General features: G+C 37.5%; 1 protein-coding gene across 1 annotated transcript in view; it reads right to left on the bottom strand.

The window, feature by feature from the left end:
• Positions 1 to 2,485: 2,485 nt before the first annotated feature.
• The window catches only part of LOC128227372 (cyclin-dependent kinase 7-like), a 41,081-nt gene continuing 18,698 nt past the window's right edge, over positions 2,486 to 24,868 (bottom strand). The window contains exons 3-11 of the mRNA XM_052937832.1: positions 20,065 to 20,166; positions 19,776 to 19,844; positions 10,329 to 10,439; positions 8,581 to 8,699; positions 5,976 to 6,075; positions 5,166 to 5,252; positions 4,632 to 4,781; positions 3,334 to 3,469; positions 2,486 to 2,803 (exon numbers count right to left, since the gene is read on the bottom strand). Coding sequence (XP_052793792.1) covers positions 2,766 to 2,803; positions 3,334 to 3,469; positions 4,632 to 4,781; positions 5,166 to 5,252; positions 5,976 to 6,075; positions 8,581 to 8,699; positions 10,329 to 10,439; positions 19,776 to 19,844; positions 20,065 to 20,166 — 912 coding nt within the window. The 3' untranslated portion in view covers positions 2,486 to 2,765. The remainder of the gene's footprint in view (positions 2,804 to 3,333; positions 3,470 to 4,631; positions 4,782 to 5,165; positions 5,253 to 5,975; positions 6,076 to 8,580; positions 8,700 to 10,328; positions 10,440 to 19,775; positions 19,845 to 20,064; positions 20,167 to 24,868) is intronic.

Here is a 24,868-nt window from a genome sequence, read left to right as displayed (position 1 = left end):
CGAACTCTTGAATAAAATATGACACTTTTAAAATACCTTATATAGCGATTCCTCATGCACATTTTTAAATTGGCTGTACCTTTTTGATTTCAATTTCTTGACATCTAGAGTCAAAAGAACAAGAGGCCCCTGAGGGCCTATGCTCTACTGGCATGGATCTTGTGATTATTTTTAATCCAGGGCCTGTTTGTATAGGAAATAGGCAACATGCTTATAGTTGGAATGTTTTGTGTTTGGGTTAGCTGCAAATGTTGCATATAAATGTAGTACGCAGATTATGTTCATGAACTATTTTGATATGTGCCAGTGACAGTAGTTCATATCAAAAGCATGTACATACTAGTAACAGCTCACAATCAAAGCAAACCGGATATTTTAAATGGCAAAGATAGACAAACACTAATATAATACACAACTATTTGAACCAATTGTCTCCCTTAGAGTAAACTTTGATAATTCTACAAAATTTCAAGGACCATAATCAACTCACACATGAGTGGATCGGGCTGGTTTTCAAAAGGAACAGAGCTCCCATGGGTATTGAACTGCTGTATATGCTTTGCTGAGATACAATAACAAGACAGCCATCATGGCCCTAAATCACTCACCGGAGTAACCCGAGATTAAGTTTTAAACCTTTGTTACAACTAGACTATGTTACACACCATAATAAATATCTAAGCTCTAGGCTTTCTTTTCAGACAAGAAGATTTTTCCTGTATATTGAATGTTACACTGGTTACCTTCAGGGTGGGGCCAATTTTGAACCCAGGGGCATAATTTGAACAATCATGGTAGAGAACCATTAGACAATGCCACACACCAAATATCTTAGCGTGATATGTTCTCTGTCCAGAAGGTCAGCCAACACAAATACTCTGTTGCAAAACTGTACACATGGTCCAAATTTTACTGCTGTAGCTTTAAAAATAAAAAAGCAGGTCAAAAAGTCACACTCAAGGTCATAAAACCACAACATTGATATTTGTTTTCCACACTGTACACATGGTCCAAATATCATTGCAGTAGCCCCAAAATAAAAAAAGTAGATTAAACGCACACAGCCAATGTCATCCAAGCACAGCATTATATTTATTTTCAAAACTGTATTAAATGCTGTAATGTAGCTTCAAAATAAGAGGTATGTCAAAAGGTCACAGTCAAGGTCATCCAAGCACAGCATTGGTATTTGTTTGCAAAACAGTTCACATGGTCTAAATTTTATTTATTTTCAAAACTTTCCACATGGTCCAAGTTTTATTGCTGTAGGTTCAAAAATAAGAAAGTAGATCAAAAGGTCACAGCCAATGTCATCCAGATAGGTCATTTGCTTGAAAAACTGTACACGTGGTCCAAACTTCATTGCTGTAAATTCAAAAGAAAGTAAGTCAAAAGGTCACAGTCAAGGACTTCTGAGAACAACATTGTTTCTTGTTTGCTAAACTTGTACGCATGGTCTAAATTCTATTGCTGTCGCTTCAAAAATAAAAAGTAGATCAAAAGGTCACAGTCAAAGTCATCCAAGCACAACATTATATTTATTTTCAAAACTGAATACATGGTTCAAATTTCAATGCTGTAGTGTTTTATTTGTTTTCAAAACTGTACATATCGTCTAAACTTCATTGCTGTAGCCTCAAATTTAAGAAAGAATGTCAAAAGGTCACTGTTAATTCAAGCACATTATTGATATTTGTTTCCAAAACTTGTCACATGGTCCAAATTTCATTTATTTTCAAAACTGTACACATGGTCCAAATATAATTACTATAGCTTCAAAAATAATAAAGAAGGTCAAAAGGGGTAGGGCCAGCTTTGACCCATGGAAATAATTTCAGCCATCTTTTCATGTGACATAACATATCAAAGGTATGAGCCTTGTGGTTGGAACAAGATGATTTTGAAAGTGTTTCTTAAACAAGTCTCTTGGAAACTTGTGACTCCTTGAGCAGAAAACAAAATATCAAGGGTCTGGGCCTAGCAGTTCCAAACAAGAAGAAATTCAAACATTTCCTGATATAAGTATACAAAACTTGTGAACCTGGGGTGTGGCCCATCCTAAGGCATAATTTGAACAAACGTTGACAAGCTTTTGAGTTCAGATAGACCCTGACTGACCATTGCCATTGCTCTTCTGGAGTTTGGCCAGTAGAGATAGAAGTCAACCAAACCTTTTTAATTCTGACCTGTTTAACAAGGGCAAGGGAGAGAAAAACAAATATAAACAATTGCACATTCTAAAAACAGGTTGTCTCTCTGTAATTCTAGACCTGGCTTTTTATTTTGATAATTTCAAGGGCTATAATCCAGTCATTCATGGGCAGATATGGATACAGATTGTTTTCGAAAGGAACCAAGCTCTCACAGATATCTCAATTTTCATTGAGATACAATTATAGCTGAAGCACAGACGAAGTACACCGTGCCATTGCATTAGCTTTTCTGGCCTTTGGCCACTAAAGCTAAAAACGAATATAAAAAAACAAACTATGTCATTTTTATTCTTTAGATCAACTAGTAAAACATTAACATTTATTAGAGTCAATATTGTGTTACAGTTATACCATTGTTCACGTAAACTGTTGCTTACAGTGCTGAATAGTAGAAGAAGTCTGTTATCCCTGCACAAGCAGAATAACAAGTTTGCTCTAAATATCAGATTCAGTTAGGTTATGGACTTGAGGTTTGAGATTTCTTTGGTCCTGGGAAGACTAGACGCTACACTCTAAATACCAGTCCTGCTTTACGTACATGGAATGGCCACATTAAAACACCAGCCTTTTCACAAGACCTGTACATGAACCTAAAAGAAAAAAATTGGGTTAGATTAAAATAAGATCATCACACTTGGCACATACAATCAACCCACTGTTCATGGTTGTAATTAACCAATGTTAATGGTTGCAACCATCAATAACTGTTCACGGCTGAAAAGGGGCATAACTCAACAAGTATTAAGAGTGTGGTCAATACCATGTTTTATAAATCATGTTAATATTATGAGCATATCCTGCCATAGTGTTAACAAAGAATCATAAGTTTTTGAACTTCCTGTCGTGCCTAATTCTGAATAACCAAGTTCAAAACACAAAAACAAGAGTCATAACCCTCATTTTAACATAATTAAAAAATACTTTGCTTGGCCTTACCTGACCCACATTTTGAGGGGTGGGAGGGTAGGCAGGTATTTAGGTCAATGTTTTTACTTCCTCACCCGTTGATTCTTTATATGAAACTGACCACTTAAGAGGCTAATAAAACTTTTAGGTTGTGGGTTATCTTGGATATGGTCAAACAAACTCGTTCTCGATTCTGGCCCTATTGATCACCTACTCTGTTCTCCCTCCATTTTGCGTTTGAGGCTAGGTCGACACTGGTCCATGACTTCCTTCTTGTTGTTCTTTAGTTGGGGCAGGAGGTGGCTTGGTGTGGGGTACGGCTTGCTACGAAAATACTCTGACTGTAGTGCCTGCAAAGAATAATAATAGCAAAAATAATGATGGTGTGGGGCAGGGCTTGCTAAGTAAATATTCAATATAAAGTTGCTACAGAGACAAATAACAGCATGGACAATGATGGTGTGGGGCAGGGCTTGCTAAGTAAATATTCAATATAAAGTTGCTACAGAGACAAATAACAGCATGGACAATGATGGTGTGGGGCAGGGCTTGCTAAGTAAATATTCAATATAAAGTTGCTACAGAGACAAATAACAGCATGGACAATGATGGTGTGGGGCAGGGCTTGCTAAGTAAATATTCAATATAAAGTTGCTACAGAGACAAATAACAGCATGGACAATGATGGTGTGGGGCAGGGCTTGCTAAGTAAATATTCAATATAAAGTTGCTACAGAGACAAATAACAGCATGGACAATGATGGTGTGGGGCAGGGCTTGCTAAGTAAATATTCAATATAAAGTTGCTACAGAGACAAATAACAGCATGGACAATGATGGTGTGGGGCAGGGCTTGCTAAGTAAATATTCAATATAAAGTTGCTACAGAGACAAATAACAGCATGCATAATGATGCTGGTTTGGTATGGCCTGCTACAGAAATAATGTACACAGACAAATAACAGCATGGACAATGATGTTGTGGGGCAATGCTTGCTATGGAAATACCCATTCTATAGTAGCTACACAGGCAAATAACAGCATGGACAATGATGTTGTGGGGCAATGCTTGCTATGGAAATACCCATTCTATAGTAGCTACAGAGACAAATAACAGCATGGACAATGATGTTGTGGGGCAATGCTTGCTATGGAAATACCCATTCTATAGTAGCTACAGAGACAAATAACAGCATGGACAATGATGTTGTGGGGCAAGGCTTGCTATGGAAATACCCATTCTATAGTAGCTACACAGACAAATTACAGTATGGACAATGATGGCATTATGAACTAGGTAAGACACTACTATTATATTCTTAGTCCATTTGCTACCTAGTTGTTATAGACATGGTTAAGAAATTAAGAATATTAACTTGAATTTCACAAATCGCCTGTCAGGAAAGCAGACCTGGATTACAACCTGGTTGCCAGACAAAGCAATTTCTATGTGTACACCATAATTTGCAAGCGACACAAAAACAAAAATCAAAGGATATAAACACCACTTACATTTGGGGCTGTTAGTCGTGTCAGTGGATCAAATGTCAGCAGGCCGTGCAGAATGTCAAGGAGGTCATCAGAAGCAGCTATAAATATCTCCTTAAGGGGCGTTCCTACACATGGCTTAAACTGCACAAAGTCTGGCAGACTCTCTACAGACTACAACACAATCAAAACTGAGAAAAATAGAAAATAAGTTATCTAGAGCAGCATTAGTCAATTACAACAAACATTTGTTTACTCTTCAAACAAGTTGGAAAGGGGCACCCATTATTAAAACCAGAGTTAGGGGCCTTGCTATCCTTGGGTAAGTTGTCCCTCCAACAAATGTACCACATTTCATTTGAATGAACATTTTTTTAGTTATAGCCTTTGGACTAGGGAGGTTGTAAAGCAGTCATGGTTGTCACAATACCCAATACCTATTTTCTTCCAAAACAGATCAACTAAAAACAGGCTAGGTTGTAAGTAAACAAAAGCACTGCAAGTTGTTCTTCCTGTCGATTAAGGGGCATAACTCCACTATATTTTAGCTTAACTTACCGGCCAGTCATCCTTGGACGGTGTGCCGAGACACTGGAAGATTTTGCTCAGCTGGTCTAGGTCCGTCTCTCCAGGAAGGAATGGGATCTACGCATTTTATTTAAAATGTATTTGTCACAATAAAAGTAAAATACTTCAAGTTAATTTGTTTACATTTGGGAACAAATAACTTTTTTATTTTAATTCAGTCTTTTTGATACTGTCAAAACATTTGTCATGAAGGCCCACAAAATTTAGGTGCATTTCAGTTTCAAACTTAAAGTCAGATTGTATTGTCCATGAAAGAAAAAACAAAGATGAGCCATTAGCCAACAGAAGTGAATGCTCTACTGATCCAATGGTTGATTATAAGTGAAATAATCAAAATGGTAAACTTCAGGGACTAAAAATAGTGATTTTATCATCTTGGGATAGTTGAAAGTATATCCTTTAGGATTGTCTTTCACCAATTTCTGACCATTCAGCCCTATTTTTCTTTTTCGCAAAACCGACTTAAGTTCCCCCAAACTTTTCACAAAAATTAATTTTTCCTTTCAAAGTTTTGGTTTTATTGAATTTGTTATGCAATAAATGAATCCATGCTAGATGATGGAAATGACAGAGGAAAAAACAAGTACTAGACATTTTGAGTTGAACTGCAAAGAGTTTGTACAAGCATAACAATATTCGATCATTTATAGATAATTTTTCAATCTCCATTAAATGATAGTGAGATTTTGTCTGATCAGCGACACTACATTCACCTTGAAGATACCTTGGAAGTCATATATTTGTCTATCTATCTGTTAATCTAATGTTAAAAACTCTTACCCGGAGCAGAAGCTCCGCCAGGATACAGCCCACTGCCCACATGTCCACTCCTGTACCATAGTTCCTAGCACCAAAGAGCAGCTCTGGGCAGCGATACCATCTAAGCAACAGTTGAACACAGTTAATTTACGCCGAAAAATTGGAATTGGAGGATTTCAGGTAAGTGTCACTAATATGTTAAAATAAGGAAAGTGCAAGATAAACTTAAATATGTGTAATTGGTCCAAGTGCTTTGTTAAATTTCCTCTGATGCAATCCTTAATAATGATTGTTCTCAATCAGTCGAATAGCAAGACTTTACCATTATGAAAGCCTGAATCATGGGCTTTGTGACACATATGCTTATTGTAGCTGGTAACAATAGTGCTGTTATTACATAAATAAGAACATGTAAAGATCTTGCAAAGTTTTTGAGTTAAGGCAAAAGGTATGTGATTGCCTGACTCCACTATCACAAATGACAGTAGCAATAAGGCAAAAACCATAACAAAAGCACCACGGAGCGAATGCCAAACACGTGTCTGTTTTGTTTTCAGTCAAACATGTGTGCACATCCAATTTAATAAGTCCTATATGCATTATGAACAGATGCCACGACAAGCTTGTAGAAGATGACATGTCAGATGTTCCAGGGTGTCCTTTTAGGAAAGTGTTAACAGCACTTGACAAGTTATACCAATGTCCTTTATACAGGGTTCCCACATTTTTCTTTAAGTAAAATTCCAGACTTTTTCAAGTTTTTTTTTGCAAATTCCAGACCTTTTTCACAGTTATTACAACGAAACATTTCAGTGAAATAACTTATTTGCCATTTTTGACATTTATTAAACAACTTGTTAAATAACATCAAATGTCATTTTCAAAGGGTTTTATTCTCAAAAACAAAACCTTTCACTTTCTGAACTTCTTAGACATTTATTGAACAACATGATTAACCTTTAGCATGCTCAATACTGTTGGCCTCTGTAAACAGTGTAGACACCTATCAGCTGGCATGATCAGGGTCTAGGCAATTTGTATTTGCTACTTGGAAACTTAAAGGCTTACCTACTATAGTGCATAGAACAGTGTGGACCCTGATCAGCCAGCATGGTTTGGTGCCGGTTGATCTCCGTATACAATACCAATTTTCGTAATTGGTGGATAAATGCATGCTTAAGGTAAATATAATCAAATATCACATTAAAAAAAGTTTTACTCTCTGAACAAAAACTTACTTTCTAAACATTTTTCAAAGCTGCACTCTCATAGATACTTTTTTAACAACTTTCATTTTTTGTCTGAGATAGATCAACTTTTGAAGTAAATATTTGCAAACCAAAGATAAAAGATTGCCAACAAAAGATCAGATTGCTAATTTTCATATTTATGTTCGAAAATTTATGTTTTATGGGTTATTAACGGTTAAATAAATATGCATAAAACACCAATTTTTCATCTTAAATATAAATATCTGTGATCTATCTTTTTGCCAGCAGTCTTAAAAAATTGGTTTTCATGGATTTTTGCCCAAATTGGCTCGTTCCAAGACAAAAGTAAGAAAGTTGTCAAATTGTTCAATCCGTAAGAGGGAAGCTTTAAACAAATATTGAACAACTTGAACTCATAACATCCAGTGTCATTTTAAAAGAGTTGAACTCTCTTTAAAAAAATCTACTTGCATCAATGAGCTATATTCAGCTATATCTGTCCATCAATCTTCATCAATCCATGGGTGAAAATGCAAAATAAGTGACTTTTTTGCACAAGTTTAAAACTATTATGATGTCTACTGGCCAAAGAACTGTGGTCTTCTCAATGTCTATAAATACTAGCAAGGTCAATCTAAAGGCATGATCATTCATAGATTCACACATGAATAGCAAATATTTGCCAGGCTGTGTAGCACTTTGTAGACTAGTAAGATCATTGCAATTAACATTCATGTATGCTATTGACAATGTATCTCAAGTTTATTTTAATGAACTAGGGCCAATTTCACGTATTAAAATATATTTCGATGAATGCATGGATCGCTAATTATCCATGATCATTAATTAGCATACTGTATATTAAAAATATCGTTGTATATAGCACCCACGATTCTTACTGACAGCGTATATAAAGCGAATCGCGACAAACTGCGGCCAATTTCTTGTTTAAAATAACTTTAAAATGCAGACGGCAGTGACAAATAAACGCTTGCATGTGGTAACGGAAACCTTCTTAGTCTCGATCATTCAGCCGCTCTGACCAGAGTCAATTCAACAGAACAGTGTCAGATGCAAGCGTCTAGATGATCGAGGGTACTTACTTTTACTAGTTTCGTACCCAAAACAGTTCGAACTTTAAATATTACTTTTCCTGGCTTTTTCCCGATTTTAACCTATAATCGCAAAATTCAAGGCATTTTCACGACCGGGAACAGACTTTTCGATATTCCCGACATTTTCCCATTTTCCCGGTAGCGTGGGAACCCTGTTTGTAGAAAAAAAAACATGCCCATAAAGAAACACTAATAACTTTGTGTTTTCTTCTTTGAAAAACAACCAAGCTAAAAGCTTTCATTTTTCAAAACACAGCTAAATCTGCAACAAGGCACATTTTTCAAAACATTTCTACATACCTTGTGACAACCTGGTGTGTATATACCCTATTAGGCGAGCCAAAGAACTTTGCCAAGCCAAAATCGCCAAGTTTTAGCACCCCATCTTTGTTGATGAGCAAGTTGTTTGGCTTCATGTCCTGTAAGACATACAACATCGGTAACGACTCTTTGGCAATATAATTTTTCACTGGCCATTTTGGTATTTCCCAACGCTAAAACAAACCCTTTTCACAAATGTGAAAAGAAAATTAACAATTTCGGTCTTGAAATAAAACAAAAGCACACTATATATTGTTATATCTTATTTCCTACACAATTGGACCACCGTACTGTTTTTGTATGATAGTTGATGTGATCTTAAAGAAACAAACCTTATCACATTAATTTGATTAAGTTTTCTTTTATTGCATTCTTGTTAATTTCTAGACAAGATTGAAATTCCCCATTTAAGTCAAAATGAGGCATCTTTTCCCAATCAGAAATACCATGACCACTTCAACTAAACAGGGTTCGAATTTAGACTCGCATACTCGCAAAATGCGAGCGACAATTGTAAATTGCGAGTGACTTTTATTCAAGCTCGCAAAATTCTGCGAGTGGCTTTTTCTAGACCATAAAATTTTAAAAGGAAAGTAGAATAAACATAAACTTACTCCGCTACGTTGTCGAGTGTAAACAACCTATAAGTGGCATGTTTACACTACCCGTATAAAGAAGACAGTACGGAGTCACGCTCTAGTAAGTTTTCAAAAATAGAACAAATACGAAAAGGCCGAGTTTTATCTCGAATCTTTCCGGGATGCTCAGATGCGTGCATAATACAAAGTGAATACAAATGACGTAATCACCTAGCTCAATCATTGGCTAAATTTAGCGCTTTCGCGCACTTTATGTAAACCCCATCAAACTTTGAATATATCCGCCCAACTGTCAAAGTGAATAGACTTGGATATATTTTATAGTCCAAAGCATCCACACTACATTTACTGTTGCTTTTATTTATTTTAAATTTATATTGTTATTGTTTTTATACTTTATAGACATAATGAAATCTGTAGCGTGCTCGCCGAATGGGTATTACCTGATGATACCCCCCCCCCCTCACAGTGAACAATGTCAAACACTTAAAATTGATCCTTTTTAATATTTATAGTATGTCTTATATCTACTTTAATTAGATGTCTTATATCTACTTTAATTAGACAATATTATAAGGAAATAAAGCAAATAATAAAATTGCAAGTTGATTTTTCATTTTGCGAGTTGCCTCAAAAAGCACTCACAAAATTTTGCAAGTGCTCCTCAAAGTTAAATTCGAACCCTGCTAAACACACAATTGTTTAAGCACTAGTCATATATAATAACATTGAATTTATATAACCTTGTAGAAAATGTACATGTTGAGAACAGGACAGTGATCAGTGATATGTACTTGGATAAGAGTTTTTTTCTACAGAAAGTTAACCAACATTTTCTGTCAATCTTATTTGAACTTTTGGCCTCATCTTTTTTTCACACTTCACAGCTACTGTACATCTAACCCGGATAATTTTTTCACACTATTCAGAAAATTTGTGATGTAGATTGCTCAGTATTTCCCTGGGGCATTTTGACTACGAACTTGGGCACTGCTGCCCTTTTGACTGCCAGATATACATCCCAGTGCTCTTTTATATTGCCCTAATAGACTAATACTACAATGTATACAATTGTATAAATATTCAAAAATCATTAACACAGCCATAATTTTGCTATGTTAGAATTACCCTGTGTAATATCCAGTTGGCATGGAGGTACTCAAGGCCTTTAAGTGTCTGTAATATGTAAGATTTGATGTGGGCCAATGTCAGGATCAAACTGCTGTCTTTGATAATCACCTGGAATAAACAAATAATATTGGAATAGGTAATTGTGTTTTTATTTAAAATCATGCTGTTCTTTGACAATGTTAATATCAATACACTGTTGTTGATATACAAAATATCTTTCTCAGGCAACATTTAATGATAACGTTGTTTGCTGTTTCCTAATTGACTGACAAAAATACCTTGAAAGTTTTTATAGTCTCACAGATATCAGACAAAAACATTCATTACAAAATTAAGGGGTAAGGAAATAAAAAAAATCTCAAAAAACCCTTACAGGTAACCCACACCTAAAATTTGGGTAGGAAAATGCCAATCACACTGTTTGTTTTATTGTGGCCTCATGTTCATGTCTAAGAGTATGCAGACCTTCAATGCTATGCCATTATTATCTCTGTATTAGTGCTCTTAACTATATTAACAGTTAACTCAGTAGATGGTGGGCTTTAGTTGATACTATTTTATTTTAGCTTGCATGTACAGACAACTGAAAGTTGACCTGAATCACACACCATTTCCTATTTGAGAGGCCATGACAAAGTACCCCTGGTGGGGATTGAACCCACAAGCTCCTGGTTGAGAAGCAGACAGACACCTATACAACTAGACCACTCCCACCTCATGTTGTTTTTTGATCATTTGCAATCCTTTCCTACACATAACAAGTCTACTCTAGTATCAACTTTTCAGAATAATTATAATACAAGAATGAGTTTTTGCTTATGAGTTACAGGAGTGTGCGACAACCTGGCCCTTTCTGGTAGCACTCCTTTGCCAAAACTGAGACCAGCATTTGCAGCCTTCAGAACTGAATGCTATAAATAATTAAATGTTTCTGTTGTTTTGTTTTAAAGTTTATGATTTGATTATAAACAAACTTAGTATATCCTTTCGAATACCGCTACCGTACATCGACGCGCTACCGTAGCCGCCTAATGCAGACCAATTTTTCAAGGGTGCTGGTTACCGCTACTGTTTTACTGTAGGAATACTGTAGACGACTGAAACGTACCGAAATAGTAGGCAAAATGCACATTTTCCACAAATTTGTGGTAAGTTTTTCATTAAAATAAGAAGGATTGTGAATTTTTAAAACAGCATTAGTACGCTATGGTACTTTGTCGTAGAAACAGTTACTACACTACGGAATTTCTTTCAAATATAATAACCCTGCAAAAATACACAACGGTATTTCTTTAAAAATCATTCAACATTATTCGGCTCTGGCTTTTGTAAACTTGCTTTAATAAAACAGCATGCTTGTGTTTTTCCTCTTGTATCAAGAGTACGCTGTGGTATCACTGTTAAATTTAAGAAATGAGCAAAACTGCGCAGTGGTTTTACTGTGAGATTTGTTTTACGGACTGTGTGTTAACTTCGATAAGGTAGACATTTCATGATTGAATTAAACTAAAATCAGTCACTTAAGTGCACTTTGGTAGCGTTCTTGAATCTAGAAGTATGCAAAACTACGCAGCGGTATTTCCTGTATAAACATAATACGTAATCAACATAACACAACCCATTCAGAAGGCGACGTTGCCTTCGAAGGTCATTTAACGCTAGTTACGCTCCCTTTTAAAACTGTTAAAATATCAGCTATAACTTTCTTATAAACCCAACCGGACATCTATTACGTGATCGCTATAAAGTTATTATGGAAACCATAGTGACTGCAAATATATCAACAAAACATCCATTACCAAATAGCTGTCACAGTTGCCATGAAAACCACTGCAATAGACAATAAACCAACCGGACAAATATCACAAGGTTGCATCAAGGTTACATTGGAACCACCACAGTGACCCCTGTTATGGAAGTTGTATGGGAAAGCAGCATTACTTAATACAACATGCATCAATACATATCTGTCGATGAAGCAATGATCAAATGTCACGGTCACCATTCAAGAATCGTTGGTGCTCCGTACAAGCCCACAAAAAGGATTTAAAATTTTCGTGTGTCACGGGGTATATCAGGAATTACCAGGCGTACTTAAGGCGAAAGGTAGAAGTTACTAAGGGTTGACTAAAACAGTGGTAAAGAACTGAAGAGAAAACAACACAGAATGAAATCACGTTGTATTTGCCGACAAGTGTGAAATATCAGTTCCCCTGGCGTTTGGAAAAAATCTACACATTTGTGTTAAGCATTTAACAACGGAAGGAAATATTGGTCAACCTCAAAATCCGTCCACGAAAAAAGATGGCAAAGTAAGGATGCTCAGCAGAGGGGAACACATGGCATGAAATATCTCGGACCGGAAGCTTATATCCACTGCATGGGAATAATCAAAACATGTGTGCAACCCGATTACATGTTTCAATCCTATAATAAATAGCCGACAGAATAAGGTTTTGTGGGAAGAAGTAAATACAAAAGGAAAGTGGGAAAAAGCATGCATCAAATTCCGAAAGTTATTTTTTAATTAAAAAAGAACATGGGTGTTGTAGACACTCATGACCATCTCAACATTAACAGTGTACAAACACAAAACGAACAAGCGCTCGTTTGTGGACCTAGTTTGTGTGGTTTGCCGTGGACATCTAGCTTATGATTCATCATGTATAAAGCGTCAACCCTCCGGCTACCTATAAGCTGTCTGAGAGAATGGTAATACCTTTTTTTACAGTATATTACAAACATGCTGTAGAATATTAAATCGTTACCATAATCATGTTTAATAACATATTGATCTTTGCATGTACCACCAAAATGAAACATGAACAACATCTTTTTAAATCAATCAGCTGTTTAATATTTTATATTTCTGTTTTTATGTTGCAGAACAACTTTTCGGCGGGAATAGCACACGTATAAGGAAATCCAAACAAACAAGCGCAATTTTTTTAACTTGACCTCTTTGGCAATGTGCAGTGCAGAGTCAGGTTATACAAGTATAATTCTAATGTTTATAAAATAAAACTCAAATGAAATGTTATTTTATTTAGGGAATATTTTATTTCGTATCATGGCATTACCTCTAGGAAAGGCCGAATTGAGGTCAAGTCTAACAAGACTTTGGCTCCAAAAACACCGAGGAACGAAAAACAACAACTAAAGTATGTAAAACATTTTCAATAATGTATGTTTTGTTTTTATTTAATTGCATTTTGAAACGACCCTCAAATCGAAACAATGAACGGCCTCTGAAGTTCATGAAAATGCATACATAAAATTACTTCTACTGTGTAATGGCACATCTTGAATTTCAGAGTCTAGTACAAGAAAGCGCCTTTTAGATCAATCAAGTATTTAAATAAATGTTCAATATAGTATTGATGAAATAATCATAACAAAATGTTGTGTCAACCTTTTGTTCCTGAAGGGACGAATAATGTTTGTTTTAATGTTTTTATAGAATCAAACATTTCATGCTTAAAATGAGGACATATTTTTCGAAAGTACACATATACAATGCAATTGTCGTTAACATTGAACGTGTCTTTATAACAAATATTCATCAATATGTGATTCTTTTTACAGACCGATGATATTGCATTGCACCAGAAACTCCACTAGACTCTGTTGCCGTTTCGTTAATCGCATGCTGTGATTATACTGGTGTTTTTTTTCCCATGACCCATTTAGTAATAGTGTAATAGTTACAGTCAAATACTTATGTACATGTGTTCTTTGTTGATAGAGAAAGAAATATTATCATTATTGATTATCGTCATGTTGGATTTTATCCCTATGAATTCCCCAAGTTCCTATGATGTAAATAAATTAATGAAATTCAATCCATTATCTATACATTTTATAACCTTGATGTATGAATGATTGTGAATCCGGATTTGGATTTTAGTCCTATAAGTATACATTTATATGGGAAATGAATGAGCATGTGTGTAAAATATCATGATAGAGAATTGTTATCTTTATTCCTTTCTGATTTATTTGATAAAAAACCCATATTGTTTTGTAATCGCTCTATGCATGTGTAAATACTAAAAGAAACAAAAATATGTATAATATAATGAAAACTACAGGGACAAGCCCATTAGTTGAACAGTAAAAAAATTGGCCCTGTTTAGGGGTACACGTCAAGGACCCAAACAAAAACAACGAACAAGTGACACAAACATATTTACACCACTTCTTAAATAATAAGTTTCACTTTTTGTTTAATACTGAATTTTACATGGAATGACACGTGCCTAGAAAACTGTGATTATGTGATGTCTGCATTAAAATTAAGCATGGATAAAATAGCGTATTGATACATACATAGTTTAGTCACACATGGCATTCCAGAGAGTGTTTATGTGGATTTCTTTAATTAAATTCAAGCACACACATGCATAAATTGATCGAAATTTTAAAAAAAACATTTCGCAACGTTGCCTTACAAACATCTTTTGAAGCATTGTACTTTTAAAATATTTTGCAAAACCTTTTTCTACTACTGTAGTTAATTGCTGTTTTAGAAATATCAAATACTAGCCGTAGCGTATTTATGAGGAAAACAACAGACATTAATATCAAGTTACTACAAAAGTTAAAACTGCCATAGTGTATCTATGCACGCATACGTGGTATAATTTCAAGATTGATCATAACATTTAACGTCTCCGGCAATTTTGAAATACATATACATGAAATAAATGTTTGTACTAGAACTACCAGAGTGTATTAATGCATAAAAGTATCCTTTATGTACTTAACAAAGTGTTAAAAGAAGGAATTCCTATCAACAAAACTCGCCTATAGTAGTTTTATAAACATTAAAAAGTAGCCAATACCGAAGATGAAAATTACCACAATCTACATATCACAGGATTACCATTGCGCTGATTTGCATGTGCCTTTACCTACTGATGATTGTCTTCAATTAAATTACTACAATACACGTCTACGGTTATTCCTACATTTTTTCAAAATTCATCATATCCGTAGTGTATTAATGAGAGTTCTTTATTTTTCCAAAGTCAACCAGAGCGTAGTTATGCCGATATGTCATATTTATTTATAAGTGAATATTTTAATTACCGTTACAAAATAAAACCAATAAAATACATTTTATTGTATTAATATGTCTATAAAAGGGTTTAAGTAAAAGGAAAAATGTAAATTTTCAATAGAACATTACCTAATTAGGGATAATGTATATGTCACTAATTCGTGAAATGCAAACTTGATTAATAAGGGTGTTATATTATATAATTTTATGTACTATATAATGTTTGTAATTAATTTCTTTAATTTTGTTAGAAATTTGTACTGTTTCGAAATTGATAAACATTTTACCTTATTGCTAACACATTTTAATCGAGAGATTTAAGTCTCTGCTTTTAGCAGTACAAGATTATAAAAATAAGCGGTATTCCCACGCTGTACGATAGCGGTAATCAGAAGCTGAAAATTTCAGTACGGTTTACACTGCTGTGGTAGTTAGCCGGTGTTTTATAGAGGTAATGGAGACACCCAAATTTATGGTCTGCATTAGCTATGGTAGCGGAAAGGATATCTGACAGATGAACCATTTTTAACATTTTTTTATTTAATTTATCCACAGCCTGATATAATGCCCCCTTTGTCCACTCTCCCTTTTCTGCAGTACCCTGCCCTTTAAACCCTCATTACAGTCCCTTTCCTGCAGCACCCTGCCCTTTAAACCCCCATTACACAGTCCCTTTTCTGCAGCACACTACCCTTTAACCCCTCATTACACTGTCCCTTTTTTGCAGTACCCTGCCCTTTTACCATCACCACTATGTCCCTTTTCTGCAGTACCCTAAACTGTACCTTTTCTGCAGTACCTTGCCCTTTAGACCCTCATTAAACTGTCCCTTTTCTGCAGTACCATGTCCTTTAGGCCCAAATTAAACTGCCCCTTTTCTGCAGTACCATGCCCTTTAGACCCTCATTAAACTGCCCCTTTTCTGCAGTACCATGCCCTTTAGACCCTCATTAAACTGTCCTTTTTCTGCAGTACCATGCCCTTTAGATCCTCATTAAACTGTCCCTTTTCTGCAGTACCATGCCCTTTAGACACTCATTAAACTGTCCCTTTTCTGCAGTACCATGCCCTTTAGACCCTCATTAAACTGTCCCTTTTCTGCAGCACCTTGCCCTTTAGACCCTCATTAAACTGTCCCTTTTCTGCAGTACCCTGCCCTTTAAACCTTCATTATACTGTCCATTTTCTGCAGTTTTACTCTGTCCCCTTTCTGCAGCGCCCTACCCATTTAACCCCATCACACTGCCCCTTTTTGCAGTACCCCACACGTTTAGCCCTTATTACTCTGCACCTTTCTGCAGTACCCTGCCCTTTAAACCTTCATTATACTGTCCCTTTTCTGCAGTTCCACTCTGTCCTCTTTCTGCAGTACCCTACCCTTTAAACCCTCATCACTCTGCCCCTTTCTGCAGTACCCTACCCTTTAAACCCTCATCACTCTGCCCCTTTCTACAGTACCCTGCACTTTAAACCTTCATAACTCTGCCCCTTTCTGCAGTACCCTACCCTTTAAACAATCATTACTCTGCCCCTTTCTGCAGTACCCTGCCCTTTAAACCTTCATCACTCTGCCCCTTTCTGCAGTACCCTGCCCTTTTAACCCTCATCAATCTGTCCCTTGCTGCAGTGCCCTACCCTTTAAACCCTCATCACTCTGCCCCTTTCTTCACCACCCTGCCCTTTTACCCTCATCACTCTGTCCCTTTCTGCAGCGCCCTACCCTTTAAATCCTCATCACTCTGCCCCTTTCTGCAGTACCCTGCCCTTTAAACCCTCATTACCAAGTCCCTTTTCTGCAGTACCCTGCCCTTTAAACCCTCATTACACTGTCCCTTTTCTGCAGCACCATGCCCTTTAAACCCTCATTACACAGTCCCTTTTCTGCAGCACCATGCCCTTTAAACCCTCATTACACTGTCCCTTTTCTGCAGCACCCTGCCCTTTAAACCCCAATCACTCTGCCCATTTTCTGCAGTACCCTGCCCTTTAAACCCTCATTACACTATCCCTTTCTGCAGCACGCTAGCCTTTAACCCTCATCACACTGTCCTTTTCTGCAGCACCCTGCCCTTTAAATGCTCATAACTATGTCCCTTTTCTGCAGCACCCTGCCCTTTAAACCCCCATCACACTGTCCCTTTTCTGCAGCACCCTACCCTTTAAACCCCCATCACACTGTCCCTTTTCTGCAGCACCCTGCCCTTTAAACCCCCATCACACTGTCCCTTTTCTGCAGCACCCTGTCCTTTAAACCCCCATCACACTGTCCCTTTTCTGCAGCACCCTGCCCTTTAACCCTCATCACACTGTCCCTTTTCTGCAGTACCCTGCCCTTTAAACCCCCATCACTCTGCCCATTTTTTTGCAGTACCTTGCCTTTAAACCCTCCTTACACTGTCCTTTTCTTCAGCACCCTATCCTTTAAACCCTCATTACACTGTCCCTTTCTGCAGTACCATGCCATTTAAATCCTCATTACACCAGTGGTCGAAATTAACACAAGCCAGCAAGCCCTGAACTGGTAAAATGTCTTCCAGGCTTGCTCAAATTCTAAATTTTATATAGCAGGGCTTGTTAAAAAATTGATGCCAAGCTATAGTCTATGAATTCTGGCTTGTTCATCCAAAGTCTAATTTCAATGATTGTTACACTGTCCTTTTCTTCAGCACCCTGCCCTTAAAACCCTCATTACACTGTCCTTTTCTTCAGCATCATGCCCTTAAAACCCTCATTACACAGTCCCTTTTCTTCAGCACCCTACCCTTTAAACCCTCATTACACTGTCCTTTTTTCAGCACACTGCCCTTTAAACCCTCATTACACTGTCCCTTTCTGCAGTGCCCTGCCCTTAAAACCCTCATTACACTGTCCTTTTCTTCAGCACCATGCCCCTTAAACCCCCATTACAATGTCCCTTTTCTTCAGCACCCTACCCTTTAAACCCTCATTACACTGTCCGTTTCTGCAGTACCCTACCCTTTAAACCCTCATTACACAGTCCCTTTTCTTCAGCACCATGCCCTTTAAACCCTCATTACACAGTCCCTTTTCTTCAGCACCCTGCCCTTTAAACCCTCATTACACTGTCCTTTTTTCAGCACACTGCCCTTTAAACCCTCATTACACTGTCCCTTTCTGCAGCACCCTACCCTTTAAACCCTCATTACACTGTCCCTTTCTGCAGCACCATGCCCTTTAAACCCTCATTACACTGTCCTTTTCTGCAGCAACCTACCCTTTAAACCCCCATTACAATGTCCCTTTTCTGCAGTGCCCTGCCCTTAAAACCCTCATTACACTGTCCTTTTCTTCAGCATCATGCCCTTTAAACCCTCATTACACAGTCCCTTTTCTTCAGCACCCTACCTTTTAAACCCTCATTACACTGTCCCTTTCTGCAGTACCCTACCCTTTAAACCCTCATTACACTGTCCTTTTTTCAGCACACTGCCCTTTAAACCCCCATCACACTGTCCCTTTCTGCAGCACCATGCCCTTTAAACCCTCATTACACTGTCCTTTTCTGCAGAAACCTAGCCTTTAAACCCCATTACAATGTCCCTTTTCTGCAGTACCCTGCCCTTTAAACCCTCAATACACTGCCCCTTTTCTGCAGTACCCTGCCCTTTAAACCCTCAATACACTGCCCCTTTTCTGCAGCACCCTGCCCTTTAAACCCTCAATACACTGCCCCTTTTCTGCAGTACACTGCCCTTTAAACCCTCAATACACTGCCCCTTTTCTGCAGCACCCTGCTCTTTAAACCCTCAATACACTGCCCCTTTTCTGCAGTACACTGCCCTTTAAACCCTCAATACACTGCCTTTTTTCTGCAGTACCCTGCCCTTTAAACCCTCAATACACTGCCCCTTTTCTGCAGTACCCTGCCCTCTAAACCCTCAATACACTGCCCCTTTTCTGCAGTACCCTGCCCTTTAAACCCTCAATACACTGCCCCTTTTCTGCAGCACCCTGCCCTTTAAACCCTCAATACACTGCCCCTTTTCTGCAGTACACTGCCCTTTAAACCCTCAATACACTGTCCCTTTTCTGCAGTACTCTGCCCTTTAAACCCCCATTACACTGTCCCTTTTCTTCAGCACCATGTTTCTGTGATATTTAGTTTTCTTCTGTAATTCATGTCTATGAAAACATTTCCCTTCAGATAATATGATGGTCTGAAATCTTATTGTGCATAGAAGTTTTGATGAAAACATAACAGTTTTCACAATTATCGCATTTTTTTGGCGGTATAAAGACCAAATACTTGAAATATCCGTATAACGACTTCTGACTTATACATTCCCTTTACCCAATATGGGAAAAGTTTGAGAGTTTATAGAGTCTTCTCTCAAGTCTTCCTATAGCTTGATCTAACTTACCTCTAAGTCTGTCTCCATGAAATCAAACACCAGACTGACATTGGACTTTTGACCAAAAACATCCAGAAGCTGAAAACAACAAAACATGACATTGAAATATGAACATGTGTAGAAAGTACACATTTTGAATAAATTACTCTTAAAATCATAAAATTTAATTATAGTTCTGATAGCAGAATAATTTGAGATATCATTTCAAAAAGTGCCACTGCAGTAGCATTTTTTTCAGTCAGAATTTTCTCCCATTTAGAATTAACATATAGTTAAGAGTTATAGTAATGCTGTCTACCCCGATAATGTGTGGGTGGTGAAGCTCCTGCAGAAGCTTGATTTCTCGAAGAGCTGTTCTGTTGATCCCATCAGCTGCCTCTTGTCGGGTGCCCAACTTAATCTACAACATAGATACAGCTTGAAAAGTCCATTGCAATTTTTATTAGTCAACTATTGCTTAACTATTATGCTGCACTTCAACTAATACACCATGACTTTGAATAATGATGGGTAATAACTAATGAACAAAGGTAAACTGTTCAAACATTTTAAAGAAGGAAACACATCATACACACAGTAAAGCAAAAACTATGATATGTACTTCACGATACATGGCTGTTAATGGTATAGGTAAAGATTTGGTCCAACTTGTTGTATTATCCACAAAATTTTGATATAGTTTTATACTTTGGCAAAATTTAGCCGAACCTACTTACAATCTCACATTAATGAAGTGATTTGTCTTTCTTTCTTCAGATATTACAAGAGATGTTTGTCAAACATTATGCCCCCCTAAGCACCATGTTGTCAGGATTATATGGACAATTGAATGAAATATGCATGGACCGAAATGACAGCTGGTTTGTCACTGACATTGGATGCCGTCGAGGCAGTTTTAAGATTATGACCATTCAAAGTGTGAGGAAAGAGTGTGTTATGACCATGACCTTTGACCTCAAAATCCAGTCATCAGCTGGTCACAAAAAATCTAAATGTCAAGTTTGAGGGCCATGGTTGCAGGCATTGACAAGTTATCACACAGCCAAGATTTTTTCGTTCATCATAAGGGATCATCTACAGATCAGACGCAACATCAAATCAAGTTTGAGAGCCATGGGTGCAGGCATTGTCGAGTTATCACTCGAAACATTTTCGCATTCAAGGTCACTGTAAACTTGACATTTGACTCGATGACTCCTAAAATCAATAAGGGTCATCTTCTAGTCAGGCCCAACTTCCATGTCAAGGTTGATGATCATAGGTTCAGGCATTGTTGAGATATCACAGAAGATTTGTTAACTTTTTTGGGTTAAATGTAACTGTGACCTTGACCTTGGCCCGATGACACCCAAAATCAAGAGGGGTCATCTACTGGTCAGGCCAACCCATTATATCAAGTTTGATGACCATAGGTCCAGAAGTTGTCGAGTTTGCTTTCAAGGTCACTGTGACCTTGACCTTTGACCCCTAAAATCAATAGGGGTCTTATACTGGTCAGGCTCAAATTCCAAGTCAAGTTCGAGGGCCATGGGTGCAGGCATTGTTGAGTTATCATTCTGACAACCTTTTATCATTCAAGGTCACTGTCACCTTGACCTTTGGCCCAATGACCCCTAAAGCCAATAGGGGCCATCTACTGGTCAGGCCCAAAGTCCATGTCAAGTATGAAGGCCATGGGTGCAGGCATTGTCGAGTTATCACTCGGACAACCTTTTACCATTCAAGGTCACTGGACCTTGACCTTTTGCTTGATGACCCCCAAAAACAATAGGGGTTGTCTACTGGTCAGGCCCAACCTCCATGTCAAGTATGAGGGCCATGGGTGCAGGCATTGTCGAGTTATCACTCCGACAACCTTTTACCATTCAAGATCACTGTGACCTTGACCTTTGGCCCGATGACCCCCAAAAACAATAGGGGTCATCTACTAGTCAGGCCCAACCTCCATGTCAAGTATGAGGGCCATGGGTGCAGGCATTGTCAAGTTATCACAACGACAACCTTTTACCATTCAAGATCACTGTGACCTTGACCTTTGGCCTGATGACCCCCAAAAACAATAGGGGTCATCTACTGATCAGGCCCAACCTCCATGTCAAGTATGAGGGCCATAAGAGCAGGCATTGTCGAGTTATCACACTGACAACCTTTTACCATTCAAGATCACTGTGACCTTGACCTTTGGTCTGATGACCCCACCAAAAATAGGGGTCATCTACTGGTCAGGCCCAACCTCCATGTCAAGTATGAGGGCCATGGGTGCAGGCTATGTCAAGTTATCACAAGAACAACCTTTTACAATTCAAGATCACTGTGAACTTGATCTTTGGCCCAATGACCCCCAAAGCCATAGGGGTCATCTACTGGTCAGGCCCAACCTCCATGTCAAGTATGAGGGCCATGGGTGCAGGCATTGGCGAGTTATCACTCTGACAACCTTTTACCATTCAGGGTCACTGTGACCTTGACCTTTGGCCCGATGACCCCCAAAAACAATAGGGGTCATCTACTGGTCAGGCCCAACTTCCATATCAAGTTTGATGACCATAGGTCTAGGTATTGTTGATATCACTCGGACAAGCTTTAAAATTATTTACCATTAAAGGTCACTGTGACCTTGACCTTTGACCTGATGAGCCCTTAAATCAATAGGGGTCATCTACTGGTCTGGCCCAACCTTCATGTCAAGTTTGATGACCATACGTCCAGGAATTGTTGAGTTATCACTCGGACAAGCTTTGGTCTACCGACGGACCGACCGACCGACATACCGACATGCCTGTGCAAAGCAATATACCCCTCTTCTTCGAAGGGGGGCATAAATATCCTTTTAGATTTCTATTGGGACACATTCATAGTGTTTATTGGAACAAGAGCGGTCACAGACAGCTATATCCCCTGCCTCATGGGGGCATTTTTTGTAACGAAAGCCAATCAATGGTAAGGGTAGTTTCTCAGGAACATAAGAAATGTATAAAATTAAGAAAGGGCAATAACTCTTCCTCAAAGAATCCTTTCATGAAAGCCCGTAGAGATGCCAAGCCTGATTTGATGCTTATCACTCTGTGAAACACTGGTAAAAAATTGCATATAAGTTTTTTACTAGGTAAGAAGTACAGAAGGTGCAAACATTATTACCTGAAAATAGTATGTTTAAAAAGAGATGGTGAATCAATATGTGTTATCAAAAATGGTCGAATCGCGAAAGCCCGACAATATGTAGCCCAGTGAGATTTTAGTGGTTTACAACCTATCACTTACCATTGACCAATTATCTCCCTTTTTGTAAATTGACCACTTACTCCAAAACCAGTTTTGGTTGGACAAAGCTATTATTAGAAAACCAGTTTGATGAGAGCCTTTGTCCAGAACAGGTCATTGTGGCAGACATGTTTGTTTTAAGAAGTTTTAAATAAGGATCTTGGATCATTTTATATTTGGTATGTATTCACTTATGATTTGATATTATCATAAATGATAACCATTGTGTTGCATTTACTCTGAATTTGTGTTTTGGACAATTCCAAGTAAATTACATATTTTCTTGAGATGGTTGAAATGGCAGTTACTTTGACACCCAGTTTTGTGCATGATTTGTTTATGCAATGATTAACTTGCAGACCATAACAGCACTGTGAGAGATGTATGACAATGAGAGCTAGAGATGTTGCTGTGCTGAGTTGTTGTTGATGGCACTTGATTCCATAAATCTGTAAGTAGGCAATGTGTATTGTATTGTGTGATATGAATTGTTTTCTGAATCATGTTTTATTGTTTTATCCATATTTATGTTAACTGGCCACTAGACACATAAATACAGTATTATGAGACTATTGAATATAAGGATGTGTAATAACTGTTATCAAATAACAACAGTAAGATATGTAAAGTATTATAGTTATTATTTATTTATTATTGTATATTGTCTATTTTCAGTGTGTTGACATATTCGACTACGACTATTTGAGTATTTGACTATTCGAGTGTTTGATTACTGTTATACCATGCACGTATTGATTGGACATTAAAGATATGTGAACCCTCGACACCTTGTGTGACTTTTCCCCTTATAAGTAACAATACATATAAGTGTGGTGGGACACCAAAGGTTATAAATATACGCTGCGTCACTATATAGTCTTCAATCTGTGAAAGTTTGGTAGAAATCGCATGAAAAACGTAAGAGGATTTGCGAAGAAACAAATTTTAAATGTAAAATAAGTAAAGGGCAATATCTCTTTCAAAAATGATCAAATCACAAAAGCCAGACAATATGCCCTGCTGCACTTTATGATCATCAATCTGTGAAAGTTTGGTAGAAATCGCATGAAAAACGTAAGAGGATTTGTGAAGAAACCAATTTTAAATGTAAAAATTGCATGAAAAACGTAAGAGGATTTGTGAAGAAACCAATTTTAAATGTAAAATAAGCAAAGTGCAATATCTCTTTCAAAAATGGTCAAATCGGGAAAGCCCGACAAAATGCGCTGCTTCACTTTATGATCATCAATCTGTGAAAGTTTGGTAGAAATCGCATGAAAAACGTAAGAGGAGTTGCGAAGAAACCAATTTTAAATGTAAAATAAGCAAAGGCAATAACTCTTTCAAAAATGGTCAAATCGGGAAAGCCCAACAATATGCGCTGCTTCGCTTTATGATTATCAATCTGTGAAAGTTTGGTAGAAATAGCATGAAAAACGTAAGAGGAGTTGCGAAGAAACCAATTTTAAATGTAAAATAAGCAAAGGGCAATAACTCTTTCAAAAATAGTCGAATCTGGAAACCCCCGACAATATGCGCTGCTTCACTTTATGATCATCAATCTGTGAAAGTTTGGTAGAAATCGCATGAGAAATGTAAGAGGAGATGCAAAGAAATGAATGTGGGACGGACGCACGCACGGACGCACGGAATCGTGCCTACCATTACTATATCCCCTCGCCTTTTCAAGGCGGAGGATAAAAAAAACTTCCGCTAGCCTATGTGACAAGGTTGTGGAATGTACCTAGTCAGAAAATAAAATATACAGGCCATGAGTGCCCAAACAGAATAATCTAGATCTAGATGATGTAACTTGTTAGTGGACTATTTTCTATGCATTA

This window comes from Mya arenaria, chromosome 3, assembly GCF_026914265.1.
Source record: "Mya arenaria isolate MELC-2E11 chromosome 3, ASM2691426v1".
In the NCBI taxonomy this organism is placed as follows: Eukaryota; Metazoa; Mollusca; class Bivalvia; order Myida; family Myidae; genus Mya; species Mya arenaria.
Note: the sequence above shows the minus strand (reverse complement) of the source record. Positions and strands in the feature narration are given on the sequence as shown.